Source organism: Salmo salar, chromosome 05 (assembly GCF_965601325.2).
Source record: "Salmo salar chromosome 05, fSalSal1, whole genome shotgun sequence".
NCBI lineage: Eukaryota > Metazoa > Chordata > Actinopteri > Salmoniformes > Salmonidae > Salmo > Salmo salar.
In genome coordinates this window covers 57,742,879-57,769,625 of record NC_138295.1, presented here as the reverse complement: position 1 = coordinate 57,769,625, position 26,747 = coordinate 57,742,879, and the positions used below count along the sequence as shown (strand labels likewise).

The 26,747-nt window shown below is 43.6% G+C and overlaps 1 protein-coding gene across 1 annotated transcript in view; it reads left to right on the top strand.

Moving 5' to 3' along the window:
* Nucleotides 1–24,984, top strand: part of LOC106605235 (beta-1,4-galactosyltransferase 3) — a 30,304-nt gene extending 5,320 nt beyond the window's left edge. Inside the window, exons 2-7 of the mRNA XM_014200658.3 lie at nt 15,594–16,879; nt 18,032–18,267; nt 20,355–20,542; nt 20,761–20,883; nt 21,068–21,172; nt 21,411–24,984. Of these exons, the coding sequence (XP_014056133.1) occupies nt 16,597–16,879; nt 18,032–18,267; nt 20,355–20,542; nt 20,761–20,883; nt 21,068–21,172; nt 21,411–21,657 (1,182 nt within the window). The 5' untranslated portion in view covers nt 15,594–16,596 and the 3' untranslated portion in view covers nt 21,658–24,984. The remainder of the gene's footprint in view (nt 1–15,593; nt 16,880–18,031; nt 18,268–20,354; nt 20,543–20,760; nt 20,884–21,067; nt 21,173–21,410) is intronic.
* Nucleotides 24,985–26,747: the final 1,763 nt, after the last annotated feature.

The window sequence follows — 26,747 nt, the reverse complement described above, 5'->3', positions numbered from 1 at the left end:
TATATATATTTTTTAATGTAGGGTTGGCCTTGTATAAATGAAGTGGTTATCCAAGTATAAACAGTTTTTCCTCGTCTTGGCAGTCAAGTAAAGATAATGCTGTTGTTACGAAGCACATTGTCTGGTGCATATTGATGCTCAGGGCAGTGCAAACTAAGCTGGTCTCAGGAAAAGAGTCTTGAGCCAATGTTGATACCACAGACTCTGGGAAGGAGCCTAAGTTTTCTCATGTCCTAGGCTAGCCTATATCACATCCTCAGGGGTCAAGAACCGTCCTCAAGGATTTCAGTTGATCAGTTTAGTAATTGAATACGGGTAGCTTGTTGTTGTTGTCACCTTACACCTGAGAGTGGTAGTGACCTAAGGGGGGACATCTGTTTCTTCTACTCTTTCCCCTCACATGGTTTCTGTTAGCTTTCTGTTAGCTTTGTTCATACCGTATCTTTCCTCCTATACGCACCCACAGGGTGATAACAGGTTTGTTGAGCAAGAGGTAACCCATGGAGATGTCTTGTAGACTCATGGCAATAGATAATGAGCTAGTGACACTTCAGCTAATGCAGTGGATATTTTTATTTATTTTTTATTTTCACCTTTATTTCACCAGGTAGGCAAGTTGAACAAGTTCTCATTTACAATTGCTTCCTGGCCAATATTATGCAAAGCAGTATGACACATACAACAACAGAGTTACACATGGAGTAAAACAAACATGCAGTCAATAATACAGTAGAAAAATAAGTCTATATACAATGTGAGAGAAGGAAGGTAAAAGCCATGGTGAAGTACATACAATATAGCAAGTAAAACACTGGAATGGTAGATTTGCAGTGGAAGAAAGTGTAAAGTAGAAATAATGGGGTGCAAAGGAGCTAAATAAATACATTAGGGGAAGAGGTAGTTGTTTGGGCTAAATTATAGATGTGCTATGTGCAGTGATCTGTGAGCTGCTCTGACAGCTGGTGCTTAAAGCTAGTGAGGGAGAAGTGTTTCCAGTTTCAGAGATTTTTGTAATTCGTTCCAGTCATTGGCAGCAGTGAACTGGAAGGAGACGCGGCCGAAGGAGGAATTGGCTTTGGGGGTGACCAGTGAGAGAGACCTGCTGGAGCGCGTGCTACAGGGGGGTGCTGCTATGGTCACCAGTGAGCTGAGATAAGGGGGGACTTTACCTAGCATGGTCTTGTAGATGACCTGGAGCCAGTGGGTTTGGCGACGAGTATGTACAGGTCGTACAGGTCGCAGTGGTGGGTAGTATATGGGGCCTTGGTGACAAAACGGATGGCACTGTGATAGACTGCATCCAATTTATTGAGTAGGGTATTGGAGGCTATTTTGTAAATGACATCGCCGAAGTCGAGGATCGATAGGATGGTCAGTTTTACGAGGGTATGTTTGGCAGCATGAGTGAAGGATGCTTTGTTGCGAAATAGGCCAATTCTAGATTTAACTTTGGATTGGAGATGTTTGATGTGAGTCTGGAAGGAGAGTTTACAGTCTAACCAGACACCTAGGTATTTGTAGTTGGCCACATATTCTAAGCCAGAACCGTCCAGAGTAGTGATGCTGGACGGGCGGGTCGGTACAAGCAGTTGGAGGCCACGGAAGGAGAGTTGTATGGCATTGAAGCTCGTCTGGAGGGTTGTTAACAGTGTCCAAAGAAGGGCCAGAAGTATACAGAATGGTGTCGTCTGCGTAGAGGTGGATCAGAGACTCACCAGCAGCAAGAGCGACATCATTGATGTATACAGAGAAGCGAGTCGGTCCAATAATTGAACCCTGTGGCACCCCAATAGATACTGCCAGAGATCCGGACAACAGGCCCTCCGATTTGACACACTGAACTCTATCAGAGAAGTAGTTGGTGAACCAGGCGAGGCAATCATTTGAGAAACCAAGACTATTGAGTCTGCCGATGAGGATGTGGTGATTGAAAGTATCGAAAGCCTGGCCAGGTCATTGAATACGGCTGCACAGTATTGTTTCTTATCGATGGCGGTTAACCTGTTGGGTCTAGGGGGCAGCATTTGCACGTCTGGATAATTTTTTTTTACCCGATTTAATCTGGTTACTAATCCTACCCAGTAACTAGAATATGCATATACTTATTATATATGGATAGAAAACACTCTAAAGTTTCTAAAACTGTTTGAATGGTGTCTGTGAGTATAACAGAACTCATTTGGCAGGCAAAACCCTGAGACATTTTCTGACAGGAAGTGGATACCTGATGTGTTGTATTGACTTTAAACCTATCCCATTGAAAAACACAGGGGCTTAGGAATATTTTGGCACTTCCTATTGCTTCCACTAGATGTCACCAGCCTTTACAAAGTGTTTTGAGTCTTCTGGAGGGAGATCTGACCGAACAAGAGCCATGGAACGATGATGTCCCATTAGACACCTGGCGCGCGAGTTCATGTTGGGTACCCTCGTTCCAATACGTTATAAAAGAGTATGCATTCGTCCACCTTGAATATTATTCATTTTCTGGTTAAAAAAGGCCCTAATGATTTATGCTATACAACGTTTGACATGTTTGAACGAACGGAAATATATTTTTTCCTCTCGTTCATGACGAGAAGTCCGGCTGGCTTACATCATGTGCTAACGAGACGGAGATTTTTGGACATAAATGATGAGCTTTTATGAACAAAACTACATTCGTTATGGACCTGTGATACCTGGAAGTGACATCTGATGAAGAGAATCAAAGGTAATGGATTATTTACATAGTATTTTCGATTTTAGATCTCCCCAACATGACGTCTAGTCTGTATCGCAACGCGTATTTTTCTGGGCGCAGTGCTCAGATTATTGCAAAGTGTGATTTCCCAGTAAGGTTATTTTTAAATCTGGCAAGTTGATTGAGTTCAAGAGATGTAAATCTATAATTCTTTAAATGACAATATAATATTTTACCAATGTTTTCTAATTTTAATTATTTAATTTGTGACGCTGACTTGACTGCCGGTTATTGGAGGGAAACGATTTCCTCAACATCAATGCCATAGTAAAACGCTGTTTTTGGATATAAATATGAACTTGATAGAACTAAAAATGCATGCATTGTCTAACATAATGTCCTAGGAGTGTCATCTGATGGAGATTGTAAAAGGTTAGTGCATCATTTTAGCTGGTTTTATGGTTTTGGTGACCCTGTCTTTGACTTGACAAAACATTACACACAACTCTTGTAAATGTACTGTCCTAACATACTCTAAATTTATGCTTTCGCCGTAAAACCTTTTTGAAATCGTAAAACGTGGTTAGATTAAGGAGATGTTTATCTTTCAAAGGGTGTAAAATAGTTGTATGTTTGAAAAATTTGAATTTTGACATTTATTTGGATTCAAATTTGCCGCTCTTGAAATGCACCTGCTGTTGATGGAGTGCACCACGGGTGGCACGCTAGCGTCCCACCTAGCCCCAAGAGGTTAAGATATCGTTTAGGACCTTGAGCGTGGCTGAGGTGCACCCATGACCAGCTCTGAAACCAGATTGCATAGCGGAGAAGGTGTGGTGGGATTAGAAATGGTCGGTAATCTGTTTGTTGACTTGGCTTTCGAAGACCTTAGAAAGGCAGGGTAGGATAGATATAGGTCTATAGCAGTTTGGGTCAAGAGTGTCCCCCCCCTTTGAAGAGGGGGATGACCGCAGCTGCTTTCCAATCTTTGGGAATCTCAGATGACATGAGGTTGAACAGGCTAGTAATAGGGGTTTCAACAATTTCGGCAGATCATTTTAGAAAGAAAGGGTCCAGATTGTCTAGCCCGGCTGATTTGTAGGGGTCCAGATTTTGCAGCTCTTTCAGAACATCAGCTGACTGGATTTGGGAGAAGGAGAAATGGGGAAGGCTTGGGCGAGTTGCTGTGGGGGGTGCAGTGCTGTTGACTGGGTAGGGGTAGCCAGGTGGCGAGCATGGCCAGCCGTAGAAAAATGCTTATTGAAATTCTCTATTATAGTGGATTTATCAGTGGTGACAGTTTCCTATCCTCAGTGCAGTGGGCAGCTGGGAGGAGGTGCTCTTATTCTCCAACGACTTTACAGTGTCCCAGAACTTTTTTGAGTTTGTGTTGCAGGAAGCAAATTTCTGCTTGAAAAAGCTAGCCTTGGCTTTTCTAACTGCCTGTGTATATTGGTTTCTAACTTCCCTGAAAAGTTGCATATCACGGGGGCTGTTCGATGCTTATTCAGAATGCCACAGGATGTTTGTGTTGGTTAAGTGCAGTCAGGTCTGGAGAGAACCAAGGGCTATGTCTGTTCCTGGTTCTAAATTTCTTGAATGGGGCATGCTTATTTAAGATGGTGAGGAAGGCATTTCAAAAAATAAATTACCAGGCATCCTCTACTGACGGGATGAGGTCAATATCCTTCCAGGATACCCGGGCCAGGTCGATTAGAAAGGCCTGCTCGCTGAAGTGTTTCAGGGAGCGTTTGACAGTGATAAGTGGAGGTCGTTTGACCGCTGACCCATTACAGATGCAGGCAATGAGGCAGTGATCGCTGAGATCTTGGTTGAAAACAGCAGGGGTGTATTTAGAGGGCAAGTTGGTTAGGATGATATCTATGAGGGTGCCCGTGTTTACGGCTTTGGGGTGGTACCTGGTAGGTTCATTGATAATTTGGGTGAGATTGAGGGCATCAAGCTTAGATTGTAGGATGGCTGGGGTGTTAAGCATGTCCCAGTTTAGGTCACCTAGCAGCACGAGCTCTGAAGATAGATGGGGGGGGCAATCAGTTCACATATGGTGTCCAGAGCACAGCTGGGGCCAGAGGGTGGTCTATAGCAGGCGGCAACGGTGAGAAACTTGTTTTTAGAGAGGTGGATTTTTAAAAGTAGAAGTTCAAGTTGTTTGGGTACAGACCTGGATAGTAGGACAGAACTCTGCAGGCTATCTCTGCAGTAGATTGCAACACCGCCCCCTTTGGCTGTTCTATATTGTCTGAAAATGTTGTAGCTAGGGATGGAGATTTCAGAGTTTTTGGTGGTCTTCCTAAGCCAGGATTCAGACATGGCTAGAACATCCGGGTTGGCAGAGTGTGCTAAAGCAGTGAATAAAACAAACTTAGGGAGGAGGCTTCTAATGTTAACATGCATGAAACCAAGGCTATTACGGTTACAGAAGTCATCAAAAGAGGGCGCCTGGGGAATAGGAGTGGAGCTAGGCACTGCAGGGCCTGGATTCACCTCTACATCGCCAGAGGAACGGAGGAGTAGGATAAGGGTACGACTAAAAGCTATGAGAATTTGTTGTCTAGGACGTCCTGAACAGAGAGTAAACGGAGCAGGTTTCTGGGGGTGATAAAATAGCTTCAAGGTATAATGTACAGACTAGAGGTCGACCGATTAATCGGAATGGCCAATTTAATTAGGGCCGATTTCAAGTTTTTATAACAATCAGTATTTTTGGACACCGATTTTTGAAATAAAACATTTTTTTAACACCTTTATTTAAATATGCCTGTTACATTGCACAACCTTCAATGTTATGTCATAATGTACAATTCTGGCAAATTAATTACGGCTTTTGTTAGGAATAAATGGACTTCACACAGTTCGCAATGAGCCAGGCGGCCCAGACTGCTGTATATACCCTGACTGCTTGCACGGAACGCAAGAGAAGTGACACAACGTCACTTCCCTAGTTATAAGAAATTCATGTTAACTAAATATGCAGGTTTAAAAATATATACTTGTGTATTGATTTTAAAGAAAGACATTGATGTTTATGGTTAGGTACATTGGTGCAACGACAGTGCTTTTTTTGCAAATGCGCTTCTTAAATCATCACCCGTTTGTCGAAGTAGGCTGTGATTCGATGACAAATTATCAGGCACCGCATCGATTATATGCAACGCAGGACACGTTAGATAACTACACATGGTTGATGATATTACTAGTTTAACTAGTGACTATGTTAAGATTGATAGTTTTTTATATGTTTAATGCTAGCTAGCAATTTACCTTGACTTCTTGCTGCCCTCGCGTAACAGGTAGTCAGCCTGCCACGCAGGCTCCTCGTGGAGTGCAATGTAAGGCAGGTGGTTAGAGCGTTGGACTAGTAACCGGAAGGTTGCAAAAACGAACCCCCGAAGAGCCAAGGTAAAAATCTGTTGTTCTGCCCCTGAACAAGGCAGTTAACCCCCGTTCCTAGGCCGTCATTGAAAATAAGAATGTGTTTTTAATCTGACTTGCCTATTTAGACTTAGGGATGCCACCCGTTAGATAAAATACGGAACGGTTCCGTATTTCAGAGAAATAAACGTTTCGTTTTCGAAATGATAGTTTCCGGATTCGACCATATTAACCTGTTAGGGCTAGGGGGCAGTATTGACACGGCCGGATAAAAAACGTACCCGATTTAATCTGGTTGCTACTCCTGCCCAGTAACTAGAATATGCATATAATTATTGGCTTTGGATAGAAAACACCCTAAAGTTTCTAAAACTGTTTGAATGGTGTCTGTGAGTATAACAGAACTCATTTGGCAGGCCAAAACCTGAGAAGATTCCATGCAGGAAGTGGCCTGTCTGACAAGTTGTTGTTCATCTTGGCTCTTTTTATTGAAGACTGAGGATCTTTGCTATAACGTGACACTTCCTACGGCTCCCATAGGCTCTCAGAGCCCGGGAAAAAGCTGAACGATATCGAGGCAGCCTCTGGCTGAAACACATTATCGCGTTTGGCAAGTGGCCGATCAGAGTACTATGGGCTTAGGCGCGTGCCTGAGTCGACCCCATGCTTTATTTTCTTTAGTCTGTTTACGTAAACGCAGATTCCCGGTCGGAATATTATCGATTTTTTATGAGAAAAATGGCATAAAAATTGATTTTAAACAGCGGTTGACATGCTTCGAAGTACGGTAATGGAATATTTAGAATTTTTTTTGTCACGAATTGCGCCATGCTCGTCACCCTTATTTACCCTTTTGGATAGTGTCTTGAACGCACGAACAAAACGCCGCTATTTGGATATAACAATGGATTATTTGGGACCAAACCAACATTTGTTATTGAAGTAGAAGTCCTGGGAGTGCATTCTGACGAAGAACAGCAAAGGTAATAACATTTTTCTTATAGTAAAGCTGACTTTGGTGAGTGCTAAACTTGCTGGGTGTCTAAATAGCTAGCCCTTTGATGCCGGGCTATCTACTGAGAATATTGCAAAATGTGCTTTCACCGAAAAGCTATTTTAAAATCGGACATATCGAGTGCATAGAGGAGTTCTGTATCTATAATTCTTAAAATAATTTATGCTTTTTGTGAACGTTTATCGTGAGTAATTTAGTAAATTCACCGGCAGTGTTCGGTGGGAATGCTAGTCACATGCTAGTCACATGCTAATGTAAAAAGCTGTTTTTTGATATAAATATGAACTTGATTGAACAAAACATGCATGTATTGTATAACATAATGTCCTAGGGTTGTCATCTGATGAAGATCATCAAAGGTTAGTGCTGCATTTAGCTGTGGTTTGGGTTTATGTGACATTATATGCTAGCTTGAAAAATGGGTGTCTGATTATTTCTGGCTGGGTACTCTGCTGACATAATCTAATGTTTTGCTTTCGTTGTAAAGCCTTTTTGAAATCGGACAGTGTGGTTAGATTAACGAGAGTCTTGTCTTTAAAATGGTGTAAAATAGTCATATGTTTGAAAAATGGAAGTTTTAGGATTTTTGAGGTTTTTGAATAACGCGCCACAGGATTACACTGGCTGTTACGTAGGTGGGACGCAAGCGTCCCACCTAGCCCATAGAGGTTAATGACCAAAGGCTCGTATTTCTGTGTGTTATGTTATAATTAAGTCTATGATTTGATAGAGCAGTCTGAGCGATGGCAGTCAGCAGCAGGCTCGTAAGCATTCATTCAAAACAGCACCTTCGTGCGTTTGCCAGCAGCTCTTCGCAATTCTTCAAGCATTGCGCTGTTTATGACTTCAACCCCCGAGATTAGGCTGGTGTAACCGATGTGAAATGGCTAGCTAGTTAGCGGGGTGCGTGCTAATAGCGTTTTAAACGTCACTCGCTCTGAGACTTGGAGTAGTTGTTCCCCTTGCTCTGCATGGGTAACGCTGCTTCGAGGGTGGCTGTTGTCGATGTGTTCCTGGTTTGAGCCCAGGTAGGAGCGAGGAGAGGGACGGAAGCTATACTGTTACACTGGCAATACTAAAGTGCCTATAAGAACATCCAATAGCCAAAGGTATATGAAATACAAATCGTATAGAGAGAAATAGTCCTATAATTCCTATAATAACTACAACCTAAAACTTCTTACCTGGGAATATTGAAGACTCATGTTAAAAGGAACCACCAGCTTTCATATGTTCTCATGTTCTGAGCAAGGAAATTAAACGTTAGCTTTTTTACATGGCACATATTGCACTTTTACTTTCTTCACACAACACTTTGTTTTTGCATTATTTAAACCAAATTGAACGTGTTTATTTATTTGAGGCTAAATTTATAGTATTTATGTATTGTCATTATTACAAAGCAATAAAAAAATTGGCTGATTAATCTGTATCGGCCCTTTTGGTCCTCCAATAATCGGTATCGGCGTTAAATCATAATCGGTCGATCTCTAGTACAAAGGTATGGTAGGATGTGAATACAGTGGAGGTAAACCTAGGCATTGAGTGATGATGAGAGAGATATTGTCTCTAGAAACATTGAAACCAGGTGATGTCATCGCATGTGTGGGTGATGGATCTGAAAGGTTGGATAAGGTATACTGAGCAGGGCTAGAGGCTCTACAGTGAAATAAGCCAATAAACACAAACCAGAACAGCAATGGACAAGGCATATTGACATTAAGGAGCGTAATGCTTAGCCGAGTGAATCATAAGGGTCCAGTAAGTAGTGCGGTTGGTTGGGGTCACGCCGATATGGGTAGCAAGCTGGCAGAAGATGGTCTGTTTTTAGCCTCCTCGTGCGTTTCCGTCGGTAGATTAGTTGGGTTCCGTGTGGTAGAGGGGACCAATCCAATTGGCAAAATAGTTATAGTGCCCCAAGAAAATTGTCCGATAGACCTATTCAGATAGCTGTCTTATCGGCTGCTAACGATTAGCGGGCGTTCAGGTTACGTTGCGACGGAGGGGCCAGTTGGATAACTCCCTCGGGCAGATAACGTCGGTAGTCCAGTCGTGAAGGCCCGGTGGGGCTCTGCATCAGCAGTAAAACGGGTCCGGATAGGTGATTGTAGCCCAGGAGTGGCTGATGGAACTCTTCAGCTGTCTAGCTCCGGAATAATTGATGTTTGCTCCGGGACCGACGTTAGCCAATAGTCACTCGGATAGCAGCTAGCTAGCTGCAAGATCCAGGTGTAAATGTCCAGAGCTTGCGATAGAAATCCGGGGATATGGAGAGAAAAATAGGTCCGGGATGCTCTGGTCTGAGTCGCGTTGTACAAAAACTGGCGATAGCTTTTCGAGCTAAAGGATAGCTGATGACTGCCAACCGTGGTTAGCTGAATACTAACGTTAGCTAGTGAACTGGCTAGCTTCTGTTGTGGATTTCAGATTTGAGGTTAATAATACGTTTTTTTTTTAAACAATTGGTGAGGTGGGTTGCAGGAGAGTGTTTTGAAGTTGAGTTTTTAGAGAAAAAATAGATATATTTTATTCGCATATCTTTATATATCTATATTAGACACACACACACGACAAGACGAGGACAAAGGACGTCTGACTGCTATGCCATCTTGGAATACGATATGACCAGTCACTTCATCAGACAGGCTTGACAGGTATAGTATTTGTGGCAAATTGCTTGGTAATGGAACACTGGCGGCAGGTGATATGTTGGTAAGGTTATTTTGACAATCTGAGGTGAAACGTAGCAGAAGTCTGCATGACTCTCAGTGGAGCCTATCTTCAGTGTCTAGAACTGAATGGTTCTGAATAGAGTGCAAGGATTTGATGGCCTTTTCCGCCCAAGTTCCAAAGCTGTGTTGGAGCAGATTTGCAGACTACAGAGAACACAAGGTTAAAGTTGGAGAGCACAGTCTTCCACAGCTGATGTATGAATGGATCAATGGATGGATGGATAAAGTACGCATTCCCCTAATCAGTCGAAAATGGCATCTCTCCAGTCCCTCACCCTTCTCTTCGTGTCTGGCATCCCGCTCTGCTCCGGCGGGTTAAGGCTTTGATTCACAGGCGGCAGACTCTAACGCAAGGCCTATCAACTGTTTCTACCCCATCCTCCCACTCCTACACCCCCGCTGCTGCTGTGCAGCTCTCCTTTGGGACAGATGCACACCAGATGTTTTCAAGTACTTGGCTACATATTTCCACTTTCCTCCACTCTCTTCTCCTAATGCTCTGCCTGTCTTTGTTTTCTGCTGGGGGGGTGCCGTCGTTCTATATTTTCCAGCAATCTTTTGGGCTGACTGCTCGACCTCCCCGGGACTGCCTGTCTCTCAGTGGGTCCCCTGTGCCTGGCTATGGGCCACGCATGCGTGGGATCCTGACTAACCAGCACGCTAACAGAGATTTCTATATACTTCTCGCTCTCCCTTTGCCCCCCTTTCCCACCTCCCCATTTGTCTCTCTTCCCTCAGCCCCCTCGCTGACTATTCTCGCATCCATTCCGGTGTGTGCGAGTATGCATGTGTACATGCAGTATACATGTAATGTTGATGGCTCCAGGCAGAAAAGGATTGTCCCATATCTGGCCTGTAATCTTTCATAGCTGCCATCACTCAGTCTAAAGCGTGTGCTGCTGTACAGTCTGAAGAGGGGCGATGTGAGGAGGTGGAAGAACACCGGAGGGAAGATGTTTGTTTTGGCTGACTCGGGCCTGCATGAGCTAGTCATGCTAGTTCTACCTCTTTGACTTTCAAATGTCGAGACTCGAGAGGGAATGTAGCCTAGATTGAACGCTGGTGAGACGAGGGGGAAAAACGAAACTAGCCACTTGCATTGGGCCTACTCTCTGCTTCCTCTCTCCCTCTTGTCATTCTCAGATTCCCTCACATAACATCACATAGCCTGAGGAACAGGGGCATCTAAATCAAGTCACTGGCTCTTTTTATATGCATGCTAAGAAGGCAAGGCCCTGGCTTTGTCAATGGAGGTGCCAGCTGCCAAGTTGTTCTTCTACACTATAACCCAGGCAGCAACCTTATTTCCCATTTCCAAGTCGGTACAGCCCCCGAGAGCCTTAACCGGGCTGGGATGATACTATACAGACCCTGTTGATCAGCCAATTTATTCATGTAAACACTTGTGAAACTGCAGTAGACATTGGACATACGGTGGTATAGTATGCATTTAAACCATAGTAAAGGAATGGTATCGTGTTTGTTCTAAGGATTTAGCCTCTACGCCTATATGGTTGCTTTCTATATGATGCTGCTGGCCACTCATTGGAGAGGACTGACCTGAGATGTTCAACCTTCCATCTGCTCATATTTCCAGTTTTAAAAAAAGAACTCTTCAACTTCTCACTCCCTCTTTCTAGCGCTCTCCTTCCTGTCCAGTATCTCCTCATTTTGCAGACTTCTTTTGTGCTCTCACCCTCTTGTCTTTCCATTTCTCTCTCTCTGTGTTTTAATGAACTTGTTTCCTCTGAGTGTGAGGTGGCTTGACTGGGGATTAAGGACTATGGAAGCTGAAAAGGCGGGGTAAGGGAGATTTCTGTTGAAACTGATGTTCTCATAGTTGCAGATCACACACACTCCCATATCAGGGTTTCTGTTATGAAAATGTTGCGCTGGACATTTTGACCAGCAGCACTTTAATTTACCAGACATTCGAGAAATGTACCAAACCCATATGCATTGGGTGCGTAACCTGATTAGGGCGTCCACCCACTGTGCTCAGAATCACATTTAGAATATGGTAATAATATTAATCTTAACAGAAAATAAGATATAAGCTCAGTCCGATGATGCTGTGACACACCTCCCCAAACCATGACGGACCCTCCACCTCCAAATCGCTCCAGAGTACAGGCCTCGGTGTAACGCTCATTCCTTCGACCATAAACGCGAATCTGACCATCACCCTTGGTGAGACAAAACTGTGACTCGTCAGTGAAGAGCAATTTTTGCCAGTCCTATCTGGTCCAGCGATGGTGGATTTCTGCCCATAGGCGACGACGTTGCCGGTGATGTCTGGTGAGGACCTCCCTTACAACAGGCCTACAAGTCCTCAGTCCAGCCTCACAGTCTGAGCACTGATGGAGGGATCGTGCATTCCTGGTGTAACTCGGGCAGTTGTTGCCATCCTTTACCTGTCCCGCAGGTGTGATGTTCGGATGTACCGATCCTTTGCAGGTGTTACACGTGGTCTGCCACTGCGAGGACGATCAGCTGTCCGTCCTGTCTCCCTGTAGCTCTGTCTTAGGCGTCTCACAATACGGACATTGTAATTTTTTGCCTTGGCCACATCTGCAGTTCTCATGCTTGCAGCATGCCAAAGGCACGTTCATGCGGATGAGCAGGGACCCTGGGCATCTTTCTTTTGGTCTAGGACTAACGAAGTCAGTAGAAAGGCCTCTTTAGTGTCCTAAGTTTTCATAACTGTGACCTTAATTACCTACCGTCTGTTAGTGTCTTAATGACCGTTCCACAGGTGCGTGTTCATCAATTGTTTATGGTTAATTGAACAAGCATGGGAAACGGTGTTTAAACCCTTTACAATGAAGATCTGTGAAGTTATTTGGATTTTTACGAATTCTTTGAAAGACAGGGTCCGGGGGGAAAAAATTATATATTAATTAGGTCCGGTATGCTCTACTCTACTGACACTAACAATCGATATCAACTACGTTGTCCATATAGGCCTATGAGAAGGGGAGACACAAATAAAATATGACATCCATCTAAACTGGAGGAGGAAATTTACCAAAAACTTGTAAGTGGCAGTGACCCAACAATGAGAGTGAATATGCATGGTGCACACTCTCCAGGGATATGGCTGATGCTCTCCGCTGGTTCCAATAAGATTAGGCTATGTGTCTACTGTTGTTCGCGCAACTAAAAGACAGCTTAGTCTTTTCATTGTCTTTACAGCATTAGACATTTGCTTTCCACACTATTTTCCCACAATTTGTATTTTGAAATATTGCGATATCCCTGGCTGGGCCCCTACTTTTCACTGACTGTCGCAACTCAACAAGCATATTTTTCCTTTAGTTTATTTAGCACATTTTTCATACTTTTTTGAAACTCCGCATTGTTGGTTAAGGGCACGTAAGTAATCATTTCAAGATTAAGTCTACAGCTGTTGTATTTGGCGCACATGATGAAACATTTGATCTGAAATTATCTATTTGGTATTTGCAGCACGCACTGCCAAAATTGGGCGGGCTGCCTTTCCTTCCGACTGTAGGCAATGCGATTTTTAAAACGACCTACAACTTGTTTTTTAAGGCTCGGTTCAACTAATGATCCTCTGGCCAAATCATACTTTAGTAGTCTATTTTGAATTATTTTATTTTTGGAGAGGAGTATGGTAATAAGGCTACATCATTTTGGCAATTACATGTATTTATTTAAGGAAAGCTTAGCTTCCCCTAAACTTATAGATGCGCTGCCTTTGAGTCTATATCAATCTACCATCCACCATTGTAGAAAAGTTTACCTATTTTATTGGTCAGCTTGTCGAAAGAAATAGCCCAAACAGACTCTGGGACAGTTGTGGGATGATGGATCCTAAATTCATACAACCAGTAGGCCTTTGGCGACATGGAAACAAATGAATCTGATGCAATGGATTGGGGGAGTTTCTCCCATTCTTCTCTGCAGATCCCCTCAAGCTCTGTCAGGTTGGATGGGGAGCATCACTGTACAGCTAAATTATTTCAGGTTTCTCCAGAGATGTTTGATCGGGTTCTAGTCCGGGCTCTGGCCGGACGTTCAGAGACTTGTCCCGAAGCCACTCCTGCGTTGTCTTGGCTGTGTGCTTAGGGTCGTTGGAAGGTGAACCTTCGCCCCAGTCTTTCATCAAGGATCTCTCTGTACTTGGCTCTGTTCATCTTTCCCTCAATGCTGACTAGTCTCCCAGTCCCTGCTGCTGAAAACATCCCCACAGCATGATGCTGCCACCACCATGCTTCACCGTAGGGATGGTGCCAGGTGTCCTCCAGACGTGACGCTTGGCATTCAGGCCAAAGAGTTCAATCTTGGTTTCATCAGACCAGAGAATCTTGCTTATCATGGTCTGCGAGTCCTTTAGGTGCCTTTTGGCAAACTCCAAGCGGGCTGTCATGTGCCTTTTTACTGAGGAGTGGCTTCTGTCTGGCCACTCTACCATACAGGCCTGATTGGTGGAGACCTTCAGAGGAGCTCATTGCTTATTTGAGCTGTTGCCATGATATGGACTTGGTCTTTTACCAAATAGGGCCATCTTTTGTATACCCCCCTACCTAGTCACAACAACTGATTGGCTCAAATGCATTAAGGAAATAAATACCACAAATTAAGGCACACCTGTTAACTGAAATGCATTCCAGGTGACTACCTCATCAAGCTGGTTGAGAGAATGCCCAGAGTGTATAAAACTGTCATCAAGGCAAAGGGTGGCTATTTGAAGAACCTCCAAATATATTTTTGGTTACTACATGATTCTATATGTGCTATTTCATAGTTTTGATGTCTTCACTATTATTCTACAATGTAGAAAATATTACAAATAAAAACCCTTGAATGAGTAGGTGTTCTAAAACTTTTGACCATGTATGTGCACGTTAAAACTATTTGTAACAGGTTGCATTAAGAATTTTTGTGCAATGCTTGGGCTTATAAAAGTGCTACTTAACAGATTGTCCACTAAAAGACTGCATCTGTATGTTGTGCGTAGGATACAATTTAATTCTACGAAGTTATGAAAATTAACCCATAGACCAATAAGCATGACTGGTCAAATGTATTATCAATGAATTGGCTAAAAAGCATGCAAAGTTCATTTATCAGTGTTTCGATTCTTTATTTTATTATTTTTTTTTACCTCAAAAGCCGGCTATCAGAAACCCTGCTACATATATCATTATTATACACGCGCACACCCGTTGACTCTCATCCTGTTTTCTGCAACTCTGTATCTCTCTACCATTCTGCCAATCCCCGGGCTCTCCATGTGGGATTAGGATTAGTTAGTCTGAGGCTGGCGTCTTTAATGAGCACTAATTGATCCATGAGTGCCGACGTGTTGGGTATTCTCCAACAGCCATCGCAAGGACGGAGGATTACGTGAGCACAAGCAGCAGGACCGTTGAACTACCCACGATTGTTCTATGGTCTGTCTGAGGGGGTAGTTAGTAGTAGTAGTAGTAGTAGTAGTACCTAGCGCTAGAATGACCACTGATTTTTATCTTGATTCGCTTCAGCTTCTATGAGCTTGTTTCTTTCTGCTCCTCGGTTGCTGTCAGTGGTCTGTCTGCGAAGGCGTCCGTATTGGAGCCCCAGTTATGCCTGACTCCTCCTGGCTCTGTTTAGCTGAAAACAAACAAACTGTTTGTTCCGGCTGTGCATCATTTGTGGTAAAGTTAGTCTAATTGGGAAAGAGGCTAGCAGCAACAATGGATTGTTTTATAGGATTTAAATCGTAACAACTTCTTAACCACCTACCCCTCTCATTGTCTTTCAGAGCACCATTCTCGTGATTTGGTCCGAGCCCCTGTCCGACAGGCCCGGTGGACCTCTTCCCCTTGGAAGCGTTTTTCAGCCCAGTGTGTCAGTCAGAATGGGACAATAGCTGCAGTCGCCATCGGACCTCCCCCTTTCTCTCTTTGCTCTTTGTCTGCCCCGTCCCCACACCCTTCCCCTAACACTCACACATATATACACACACACAGACCCAGCCAGCCCCTGACCACTCCTCCCACTGTACTGGTTTTGGTCCACTCCCTCTTCTACCTCTCTAGGCAGCCAGCCTTGTCAAGCCAAACGAAACCATAATCCTCTGTAAAAGATAGGCCGCTGTATAGGCCCCTATCCTCCCTTTGTTGGTGGCTGTTTGTTTAAAGGGCCCCCATGAGAGTAGCGGCTAGAGAACACAAGACCGCACCCAGTCAGCCGTTTTACTGGAAACAAACGAGCTGTGGTGGTGGTTGGGACACTGGAATTCTAGTAGCATGATGTTGGGCTGGCATCGCCACCACACGCCATCGATGAACCAGAGGGCCACCAGCAGACTTTGGAGATCGACACATCTCAACTTGTGGTGGGACGAGAGGTTGAAATAAAAACGTCTTTTTTTTCAGGATATTTCTTTTGCCTCATTTTTTTTGGCTTCTCCAGTGATCAGCTAAACCAAAGTGCCTTTCTTGGTTTCTCACTGCTTTTACTATAAACTTGATCTAACTTCATATTACACTCCAATATCTGAAAATAATATCTAAAAGAAACATTTCAAGGATTTTGCACTTTTCATTCACACACCTCCATACCCATTGCCTGTTGCACTTGTCATATCATACAGTTGCACAGTACTGACACTGCACACTTGTTTACAGTAAAAACATACACCTCCGTACCGACTTGACAATCCCACCCCGTATTTCACCTAACCACAGCGTTCCTCTAGTGTAGGTTGCTAGGACTAACGAAGCCAAACATATCACCAAACCGCTCTCCAAGGTCCTTGTGACATGGCGACGTGGCTACAGTCAAAATGGCGCTACCTGTTCATGTTCCTGGGTGTCCAGCTGGTTGTCATGGCGCTGCTGTCCCGCGAGGGTTACCACAAGCGAGTGTCGTACTTCATCAGGATTTTCCGCAAGCTGGACACTGCGTCGGGGACGTCCGGTGCCAGCTCGCCCCACGCAAGCAATCACACGGGCGGTGACGTCTACGCCAACTTGTCCCTACTGGCCAAGGCCCACGGCCGGGGCGAGGACATGCCCTACTGCCCCAAGACGTCTCCCCTGATAGGTGAGTTCACACACAGAAGTCCTAGAACTGGCAGCCCCATCTTATTTCTCTGAGTTCACCAGCCGCTGTCTTCAGTTATCCAGCCCTCCCCCGTATCGCTTATTTCATTCCCTCTTCAGAATGAAACTGAAGAGGGAATGTTTTTTATAATGTACGCCAGAACAATACTTTCTCGTAAAAATAAAGTGGCTCAGATACGTTCTCTGGCACACTAATCAAGTAATGTGAACTGTGGGCAGTCAGAAAGCCTCTGTTGGTTTGTTGTAGAAGGGAATTTCCGAATAATTCCACACATGCAACTGTCCTTGCTAGTTAGTTGGCTACTGATCTGACCAGGTTGGATGGGTAGCGGGCTTGCCAAATCCTGGTTGGAGAATTCTGTATTTCCTGCTTATTCTGTTGTGATTCCGGGAGTCCTTCAACTAGGATTTCTGGGAAAGTTACCAAAATTTTGAGTAGACATGATATGGTGGAACCTTGGCTTCACCTATACAGTCAGGATTGGATCAAAGTTCACTGATGGCTCCTGGTAAGAGAAGGAAGGATGTGTTTTGACTTTGAGATCATTCAAACTGAGCCGAGACTTGGTGGCGGCTGATCCAACAGGAGAGTTTGTTGTACGCTTTCACTAGAGGGACTGAATATACTTGTTTTCAAATGGTCAGTTTACCTTGAGTCCAACTTCCTACTTTGTTTTTCATTGAAATGTGGATATACGCACTGAAACCAAGAGATTTGCCTACAGCAAAGGCTCCTACACTGTTTTGCTGTGCCCTTTTATGTTCCACAAGTATATGTTTGCAGTGGTTACTGACTTTGAAGTGACAAACTTCAAAGCACATAGGCTACGCTCCCCTATGTATTTATTTGGACAATGAAGCTAAAAATTTTCTCTCTATTGCAGCATTTTGGATTGGAGATGCAATGTTTTTTTTATATGAGATGACAGAACAGCATGGATAAAAGGGGCCACGCTGCATTCTGTACTGTCTCATGTAAAAGTTTTGATCTCAAATCCAAAAAACCCTGTTAGAACGAGCATGCTAACATGGACAACCTACTGATTTTGAATTCATTTGTGTTATGATATAGGTCTAGCAATAAAATGCTGTTATGACATCGGACTTCTTCTCACCCCATTTCTCTTTTCAGGTGGACCGATCCACGTCTACTTCCCTTCCGGCTTGACACTGGCCCAAGTGGCGCGGAAGAATCCTTTGGTGGTCCGTGGGGGGAGATACAGGCCGCCTGACTGTGAGGCGCGGCACCGCACCGCCATAATAATTCCCCACAGAAACCGGGAGCACCACCTGAAGTTCCTCCTCTACTACCTTCACCCATTCCTACAGCGACAGCAGCTCAACTACGGTATCTACGTCATCCACCAGGTGAAATGCATATGTGCAGCCACACACTTTCAGAAGGTTCATTTTTAAAGGGGCAATCTTCAGTTGCTACATACATTTTTGGATGTGTAAATGAAGATGTACCCATTTGATTCTTGAACAATACAACTTATAAATACCTCATGAGCTTAGTTCAACTGTCACACTCCATGAGAACCCAAAATATAAGCTTGTTTTACTCCAATGTTTGTAAACAGACACTGTCTAGCCTCAAAACATGGTTAAAACTATGTCATGAATGGTCAGTCCTTGCATCCATAGCTCTATGAATTGGAGTGGTTACACATTTCACCAGCCCCATCCTTCAGCCTTTTACCGAAATGGGTTCGTGAAAAAAACTTTATTGTTTAAACTGCTGATTGCTGTTTTCAAAGACAACATTAATGTTATCAATTGATTGTGCAGTCTGTAACACAGCCTATCCGTATGAAGATGTTCTTTACACTTCCTACAATTGACCAAAAAACATATTCAATTGGACTACCTTCTAACTGTAGTGGTGAGGCCAATTATACATTCAGCCTAGATCAAAACCACCCTCTGGTGTCCTAACCATGGAAACACACACAGCGTTGTGGTTGAAAAATGTTCACCTGAAGGCTTAATCTTCTTAACAACTTGTAGCAATCCCTTTGCTTAAACAATAAACAAGCACTTTGTCTTACCCTCACACTGTTAGTCAAGTTGGCACTGCCTGCTTGTTGTTTACCTACAACATATGAATGCCAAGCCAACCTCTACCAAGTTAGAGCCAGGTTCGTTTTGAGATGCTAAGGCATTTATCATTAGAAAGATGTTACAGCATCATGTCTAAACCATTTATTCCTGACTTTACATGTGTGCAGTTTTTTTGCATAACCAATGCCAGATTGCACTCAGCTCAAACAAGGTAATGCAGGCTAGTAGCAGTTGAAGCATCTGCAGCAGGCTAGTAGCAGTTCAAGCATCTGTGCTGAAGCACGTGGCGCGTAGAAATCGTCTGTCCTTGGTTGCAACACTCACTAACGAGTTCCACACTGCCTCTGGAAGCAACGTCAGCACAAGAACTGTTCGTTGGGAGCTTCATGAAATGGGTTTCCATGGCCGAGCAGCTGCACACAAGCGTAAGATCACCGTGCGCAATGCCAAGTGTCGGCTGGAGTGGTATTAAGCTCGCCATGACATTGGACTCTAGAGCAGTGGTAACGCGTTCTCTGGAGTGATGAATCACTCTTCACCATCTGGCAGTCTGACGGACGAATCTGGGTTTGGCGGATGCCAGGAGAATGCTACCTGCCCTAATGCATAGTGCCAACTGTAAAGTTTGGTGGAAGAGGAATAATGGTCTGGGGATGTTGTTTTTCATGGTTTGGGCTAGGCCCCTTAGTTCCAGTGAAGGGAAATCTTAACTTTGTAGCAACAGTTTGGGGAAGGCCCTTTCCTGTTTCAGCATGACAATGCCCCTGTGCACAAAGAGGTCCATACAGAGATGGTTTGTTGAGATCAGTGTGGAAGAACTTGACTGGCCTGCACAGAGCCCTGACCTCAAACCCATCGAACACCTTTGGGATGAATTGGAATGTCGACTGCGAGCCAGGCCTTAATCGCCCAACATCAGTGCCCGACCTAACTAATGCTCTTGTGGCTGAATGGAAGGAAGTCCCCGCTGCAGTGTTCCAACATCGAGGAAAGCCTTCCCAGAAGAGTGGAGGCTGTTATAGCAGCAAAGGGATGACCAACTCCATATTAATGCCCATGATTTTGGAATGATGTTTGACAAGCAGGTGTCCACATACTTTTTGCCATGTATATCTTTATCTACCTATAGTTCTGCTGAGACGCGCTTTTAAATGGATAGTCATAAGCTCAATGACTGGAAGTCTATGGGAACAGCTAGCATGTCATTGCGCTATCACTTGCAGCAATGCACCCCGCTACCCTTGCCACCGCTGCTAAAATAAATCCTAGGGGAAATACTGAACGTTCATATTGAATAACCTGTTATTTGTATAGAAACCATGTCAAGATTGAATATTTTTCAGTTGTTGCTGGCGTAAGGGTCTCGAAAAATGTCTGTTGTCCCTCTTTAGGCTGGTAATTACACGTTTAACCGGGCCAAGCTGATGAACGTTGGGTTCCGAGAGGCCATGCGGGAGGAGGACTGGGACTGCCTGTTCTTCCATGATGTGGACCTCATCCCTGAGGATGACCGCAACACCTACATGTGCGACGCCAACCCCAAGCACACCGCCATCGCCATGGACAAGTTTGGATACAAGTCAGTCTATTCTCTTTTTTTATTTTAGTTTGGCTTTTTCCCCTCATGGTTTATTAGTTCCTCTTTTTGGATTTTCACAAGTTTATTCAACACAATGTATTCCTTTTTAATTGTGAATACTCTAGTTCTTTCATTATGTGTGGCTTCACTCATTTCTGATTTCACTTGTTCCTTATCTGATCCTTAATTTTTATTTGAATCCGCTGTCATTCTCCTAGGCTGCCATACAAGATGTATTTCGGAGGGGTGTCAGCGCTGTCTCCACTGCACTACCTGAAGATGAACGGCTTCCCCAACAACTACTGGGGCTGGGGAGGAGAGGACGATGACATTGGAGTCAGGTGAGAGGGGGTCCTTGGGAGTTTTGGGGGTGGAGCATTGAGCCAATTCATTGAGCTTATGGACCCATTGTGGTTTGTTCTGTCTAACAAAATGATACCATTTAAAGATACTGAATAATCTTATTATTTATAATTGATAATGACTCAATTAAAATTCCTTTCCTTCCCTCTCTCCCATTCTCAGAGTATCCCTAGGAGGGATGTTCATCTCTCGTCCATCGGTGAAGGTGGGCCGATACAAGATGATCAAACACAAGCTGGACAAGGGAAACGACGTGAACCCCAGGAGGTATGGTACAGGACTGACACGCACGTGTGTTTGTGTGTGCATTGCATGCATGTGTTTGTGTATGGCTGGGGTCCATTTAGTAGGGTGACACGTTCAGATTATTTTAAATAGAATATGCTGCCTATCAGTACATTTCCATCTGCTACCTCTGAATGTTGCCCTCTGTCAAATAAGACCTAGGTCTGTTGAATAAACCCACAGTCCATCACTAAACTCCCCTCTCCCTGCCTCCCCGTAGGTTCAACATGCTGGCCAAGACGCGTCAGACGTGGAAGCTGGACGGCATGAACACGGTGGAGTATGAGGTGCTGTCACGTGACTACTTCCCCCTCTACACCAACATCACTGTGCACATCGGCACAGAGGCAGGCCTGCATGCCACGGCCCCGTCCCCCAAGATCCCTGCCAAAGTCCCAGCAAAGCCGCCGGTCGACGCCCCCGCCAAACCTCTAGCCAAGCTCCGACAGAAACAACAGAACCACTGACTTGGACCACCTTTACCCACTCCCATCCACCACCCTCCTGCCGCCAACTCTCCCCTCCTAACTTATGCCTGGGAGCAGGGATGTGACAGAGGGGCCCTGGGCCCTTAAAGCGCTCCTTTCTTTGCCTTCACCCTTCAACTGAACCTCATATCAATGCCTACAGGCGGCAGGTAGCCTAGTGGTTAGAGCGTTGGGCCAGTAACCGAAAGGTTGCTAGATCGAATCCCCGAGCTAACAAGGTAAAAATCTGTTGTTCTGCCCCTGAGCAAGGCAGTTAACCCACTGTTCCTAGGCCGTCATTGAAAATAGGAATTAGTTCTTAACTGACTTGCCTAGTTAAATAAAATAAAATGCAGTGGGGAGAGGTGGGTGGCTCCCCCTATTGGACTAGAGGCCATTATACACACACATGCCTTTTCCTTCTGTTCCTTCCTCTGATCTGATCAGCATTCTCAACTAAAACGTTATCAATAGTATAGCAGAGACTCTGAACTGAAGACCAATGCTCTCCACTGCCTAGATAGAATCTGTGGGCCGAGGCTTTGTCTGTCAGTGTCTGTCTGGATGAATTACTGTAGCATTCTCCACCCTAGTTCTGATTCTCCAGCTATATCTCACCACTCCAATGACTTTGACTCTATGAAAGGGACTTATGATAGAAGAGAGGAAAAAGACCGACTCTGAGTTTATATCGCTGCCGAAAACCCCTGTTGCCTTAGCAAACCTGTCTTGTTCTATTTGTCCTTTTAGTAGAACTTCAGGTCGAGAGTTATGAATGGAACCGGTTTCTAGTGATAGATAGCAAGATTAGGGGATAGAATAAATACATGACAAACCATTTTATGCTACTGATATTGCAATAGCATATGGGTCTTTCTGCCAATTAGGTGCCTTGATTTCACCCAATTTTAACATTCTGCCATAAAGAGCACATGTTCAAAACATGTTTTCCCATCTTGAGGTTAAAAATTTTAGAAATTACCATAGTAAGTGCCAAATAAAGTAACAGGGTTAAATCAGCCATAAATCCCCTCGTGACAGAGGGAATGGAAGCTTGTTGTGTGCAACAGGGAGGGGCAATTTAATGCAAATTAAATTGTTCAAACATTTCTAGCCTGTCTATTTATGGGTAACAGGGTAGACTTGTTATGTTCAACCTGCTCTGTTTCCCACAACAACAAAAAAACTGAAAATTGCCAAAAAGAGTAGAACCAGCTCACCTGCTTGTACGCTATGATTTGACTAGAGAAATATTTAAAAAGGAATTTCACCATATTAAAACGTGAGTTCAGTTTTTTTTTTATTTTTTTTATTTTTACTTTAAAATCAATCACTAATCACATGAAACAATGAAGTCTTCAGAAATTACTTTATCAAAGCAACAAAATAACTAGGGCTTTCAAATTAAGTGGGTTAAAATCTTCCTAGAAGTCACAGGATGCTTAGAGAGAAATGTCAAAATGCTGAATTTTGGCAGTTTAAAAAGTCTTCATTCACATTAAATCAGATTTATAAAATGTTCCATGTGGTCAGTATTAATGGGCACTTCATTTAATATAACAGGCTTTTAATATTTGTAACAGGCACTAATTTCGGAACGACCCATATGTAACTGATTTTACAGTTTAATATTATACGAAGTGAAGCTGCTATCCTGAATATTGACAGGGGTAAGTGCTGTTTGCAGTTAGCATGGCAGTCACCCCCTGGGCCCATCTTCATAAAGCGTCTGAGTAGGAGTGCAGATCTAGGATCAGGTTCTGTGTTCATATCAAATTCATTATGACCTTAAAGGCAACCATGATCCTAGATCAGAACACCTAGTATGAGACACCTGCACAATACAGGCCCTGAATATCAGGCTGATTTATTGTAGGATTTTCTCACAGTAGGTTCACAGTTCTGGCACAGCTTTTTGGTATGTTTGGGTTTCATCACTACAATCAGAATGTGTCTTTTCTCCAGTTATCTCCTTCAATCTCTAGATTGCATTGATGTGGGGTTGCATTTTGCCTTGTGTCAAGTAGAATAGAAATGATCAATGCGTTGCCTTCAGGTGGGCTGGCTATATTCACATCAGAATGGTGGTTTGTCTTTGCCAATTTTTTTTTTTTAATGTTATTGTTTATTACCTTATGGAGCTTTTATGTTGGTTTCCTATGATTGTCAACGTAGCTTAAAACTGAGGGATTCAAGTCCTAGTGGGCTCTCCATATTCCGAGACTTGGGATCTGTCTCCATACTCTAAATTGGCTGAAAGGTTTGAAAACCAGGAGAGCTGAAAACAAGGAACTTTGTCCATGGGTGACCAGAAACCACTATAACTAATTAGGTCTATAAACAGAATCGGGCACTGGTAAGTGATGTGAAAACTGGTGCCCGTTGACTGTGTAGTACACTCATTGGTTGTACTTATTCTGCTGAAGCACTGATTTTTTTAAAGATTGATATAGGTAAACTGGGTTAGCATTTACAGCATTTCCCCACTAGCCATTCTTTCATTTTGTGCAAAAATCTGTCACCCCTAGAATTCCCCAGTGCAATGTCCTCCTCACTGCATGGCTTGTCCTCTGACTTTCCTCTTTGCACACTGTCTGGACCCCCCTGACCAATATGATTGTTTAATCTAGATCCCTACTGGGAATTGAACCTCTGTGTGTGCATCACATAGAGGACTCGGGCCACTTGGCTGAAACCAAAGATGGCTTAGAGAGAAAGCATTGGACGCCTGATAGTTGTGCTGGCGGTTGTATGGTGACATGGGAATAGATGGGATTCCACTGACTCCAGGTATGCTGAGGTTTGTGTGTTTTTGTGTGTGCGCTACTATCTGATCTAGGAATCTCCTGGATGACCTGCTTCACTATGTAGTCTGTCTTTACCTTTTCTACTCCATATGAAGCCTGATTATGCATGACACAGAGACCCTGTATTAGATGAGTGGAATGTACAGAGAACCACACACAGACCACTACAGCATGACTTCACATTTGAGTCTCCTGAAGCATGCTACAGTGTACGCTTGTGTAGTGATTCGTAAGACGTATGCTACATGCACCATGTACCTTTTAACACTTCATGCAGTGGTTTATTACATCATGATGTCTATTTGTGCTTTTCAGTTTGCTTCGGTTGATGTATAACTTCACTTTCACTCCATTATGATGTGATTATGCTGTCCAGGGTGCAAGCACCAGAAGATGGAGTTCACCACAGGGCATTGAAAATGTAACAAGGACAATGTGATTTAATTCCTCCTCTCTCAATGAAGTCTGCACAGTCCAGAGTGGCCTTATACAACGATTAATAAACAAAAAGATTAGTCAAGCACCTGTGAAGTTTCGTCTGACTGGGTGAAGTGGATAAACTGAGTGGGATACCATTTCTGTAGCTGAACATGGCTCTTGGTTGACGGTCTTGCAAGAGGCCATTTTGTACACTTGTAAATTAGTCTGGCTGAGACAGCTCTCGGTCACAGCTCCGCTGTGTAGTCACGTGGGTCGCGTCAGCCAGGCTAGATGTGAAGAGGATATAACACAATCTATTTGTGGAAAGTGACTTCTTAAGAGTAAGAAATATTGAACAACTTTTTGTCATAAATTATACAAAACAAATGCTTTTTACAAGGGAAACAGGGAACAGGGTTGGAGAGCCATGATGTACAGAGTCAAATGTATGACATGGTGCTAAAGATGCAACTGATTTACAAGAGGAATAAGATTCCCAGAACTGATAGTTTTTTCACTCCAATTGCGTCTGTAAACTTGCACCTAACCAGATGTGCAAATTTGGAGCCGTTCTGTAACATGATGTAGCATTAAAGATGTGATAGTACTTTCAAGATCATCCCTAAATCCTTACTCAACCTTAACTCACTCTAAGGTTTCCTTCTTACCAGTGCAAGAAAGCATTTATTGTTGCTTTAATTTTTTTTCTTCGTCTACTGTAGTGGTAAATTGTCACTTTTGGATACGTATAGTTTCGCTGGATATTAGAATGATTAAATTCCTTAATCCCACCTCCCAAATATAATATTCACCCTCTCTCCATAAACATGTCAGACTAAGGGGAGTGGCCCACCCTCTGGAGAAGCAGTCAAATCAACTATTTCACAAACACTCCATAACCTTATGACTTGTTTAAACATCACATCCTCAAACTTCACTACCCTCCCTCCTTTAGTGTCCACCTCGTTCTGCTCTAACTGAACAGCGTTGCATATATCCAGATTATATATCTGTCCTGCCACTTACACAAACAGTAGCCACACTCCTCTCCCCCCCCCCACTAAAATATTAACAAATACCTAAATAGGTGTTGTCATGGGTACTGATACGAAGGGTGGCTCAGAATCACTCTGTTCAAGCCAATCCTTAGCTTCTGCCACTTGTCAATAATTATCCACCACTGCTCACTGATGGGCTACATTCTAATCTGGGAGGGAGGTGCCAATAAGGCAAGGGGTTGGTTTGAGACTCACACCCTGTCTGTTCAAACCCCTAGACACTTATTTTAGATCTGAAAGGATTATATGGATGTGTACACGATATGGTCATAGATCCAGGAAGGTGGCGCTATCCATTCATAGGGAAAAGGTCTGCTTCTGGTCAGGGGTCTGTAAGGGCTGAATGGGTGCACAGTGGATTGGATGCACACACACGCACAAGTGGTTTGATCAACAGTTGAACATTTTAAATAGATGAATTGATTATCATATGGCATGAATATGTAGTGATCCTTCTCCAAGATAATGAATGAGGACCTTTCACCAATCGTCTTGACCTTAGGATTTGACATTAATGAGCATCCTAGAGTAAAATTAGCAGGATGAGACAAATGAGCAATAGGCCATAAGTCATGTAACACAAACTGAAACTAACAGTAACATCCCTCCCCTTTTCTCTTGGAAAATGTACAGTCACTGGATAACAAACTGGATGAGCTCATTTCGAGTCTCCTATCAACAGGACCTGAAAAACGGTAATATCCTATATTTCTCAAGAGTCGTGGCTGAACGAGGACATGGACAATATACATCTTGCTGGTTTTTCATCAAGACCAGACAGCAGACTGTAGTGTGTCTGTTAACA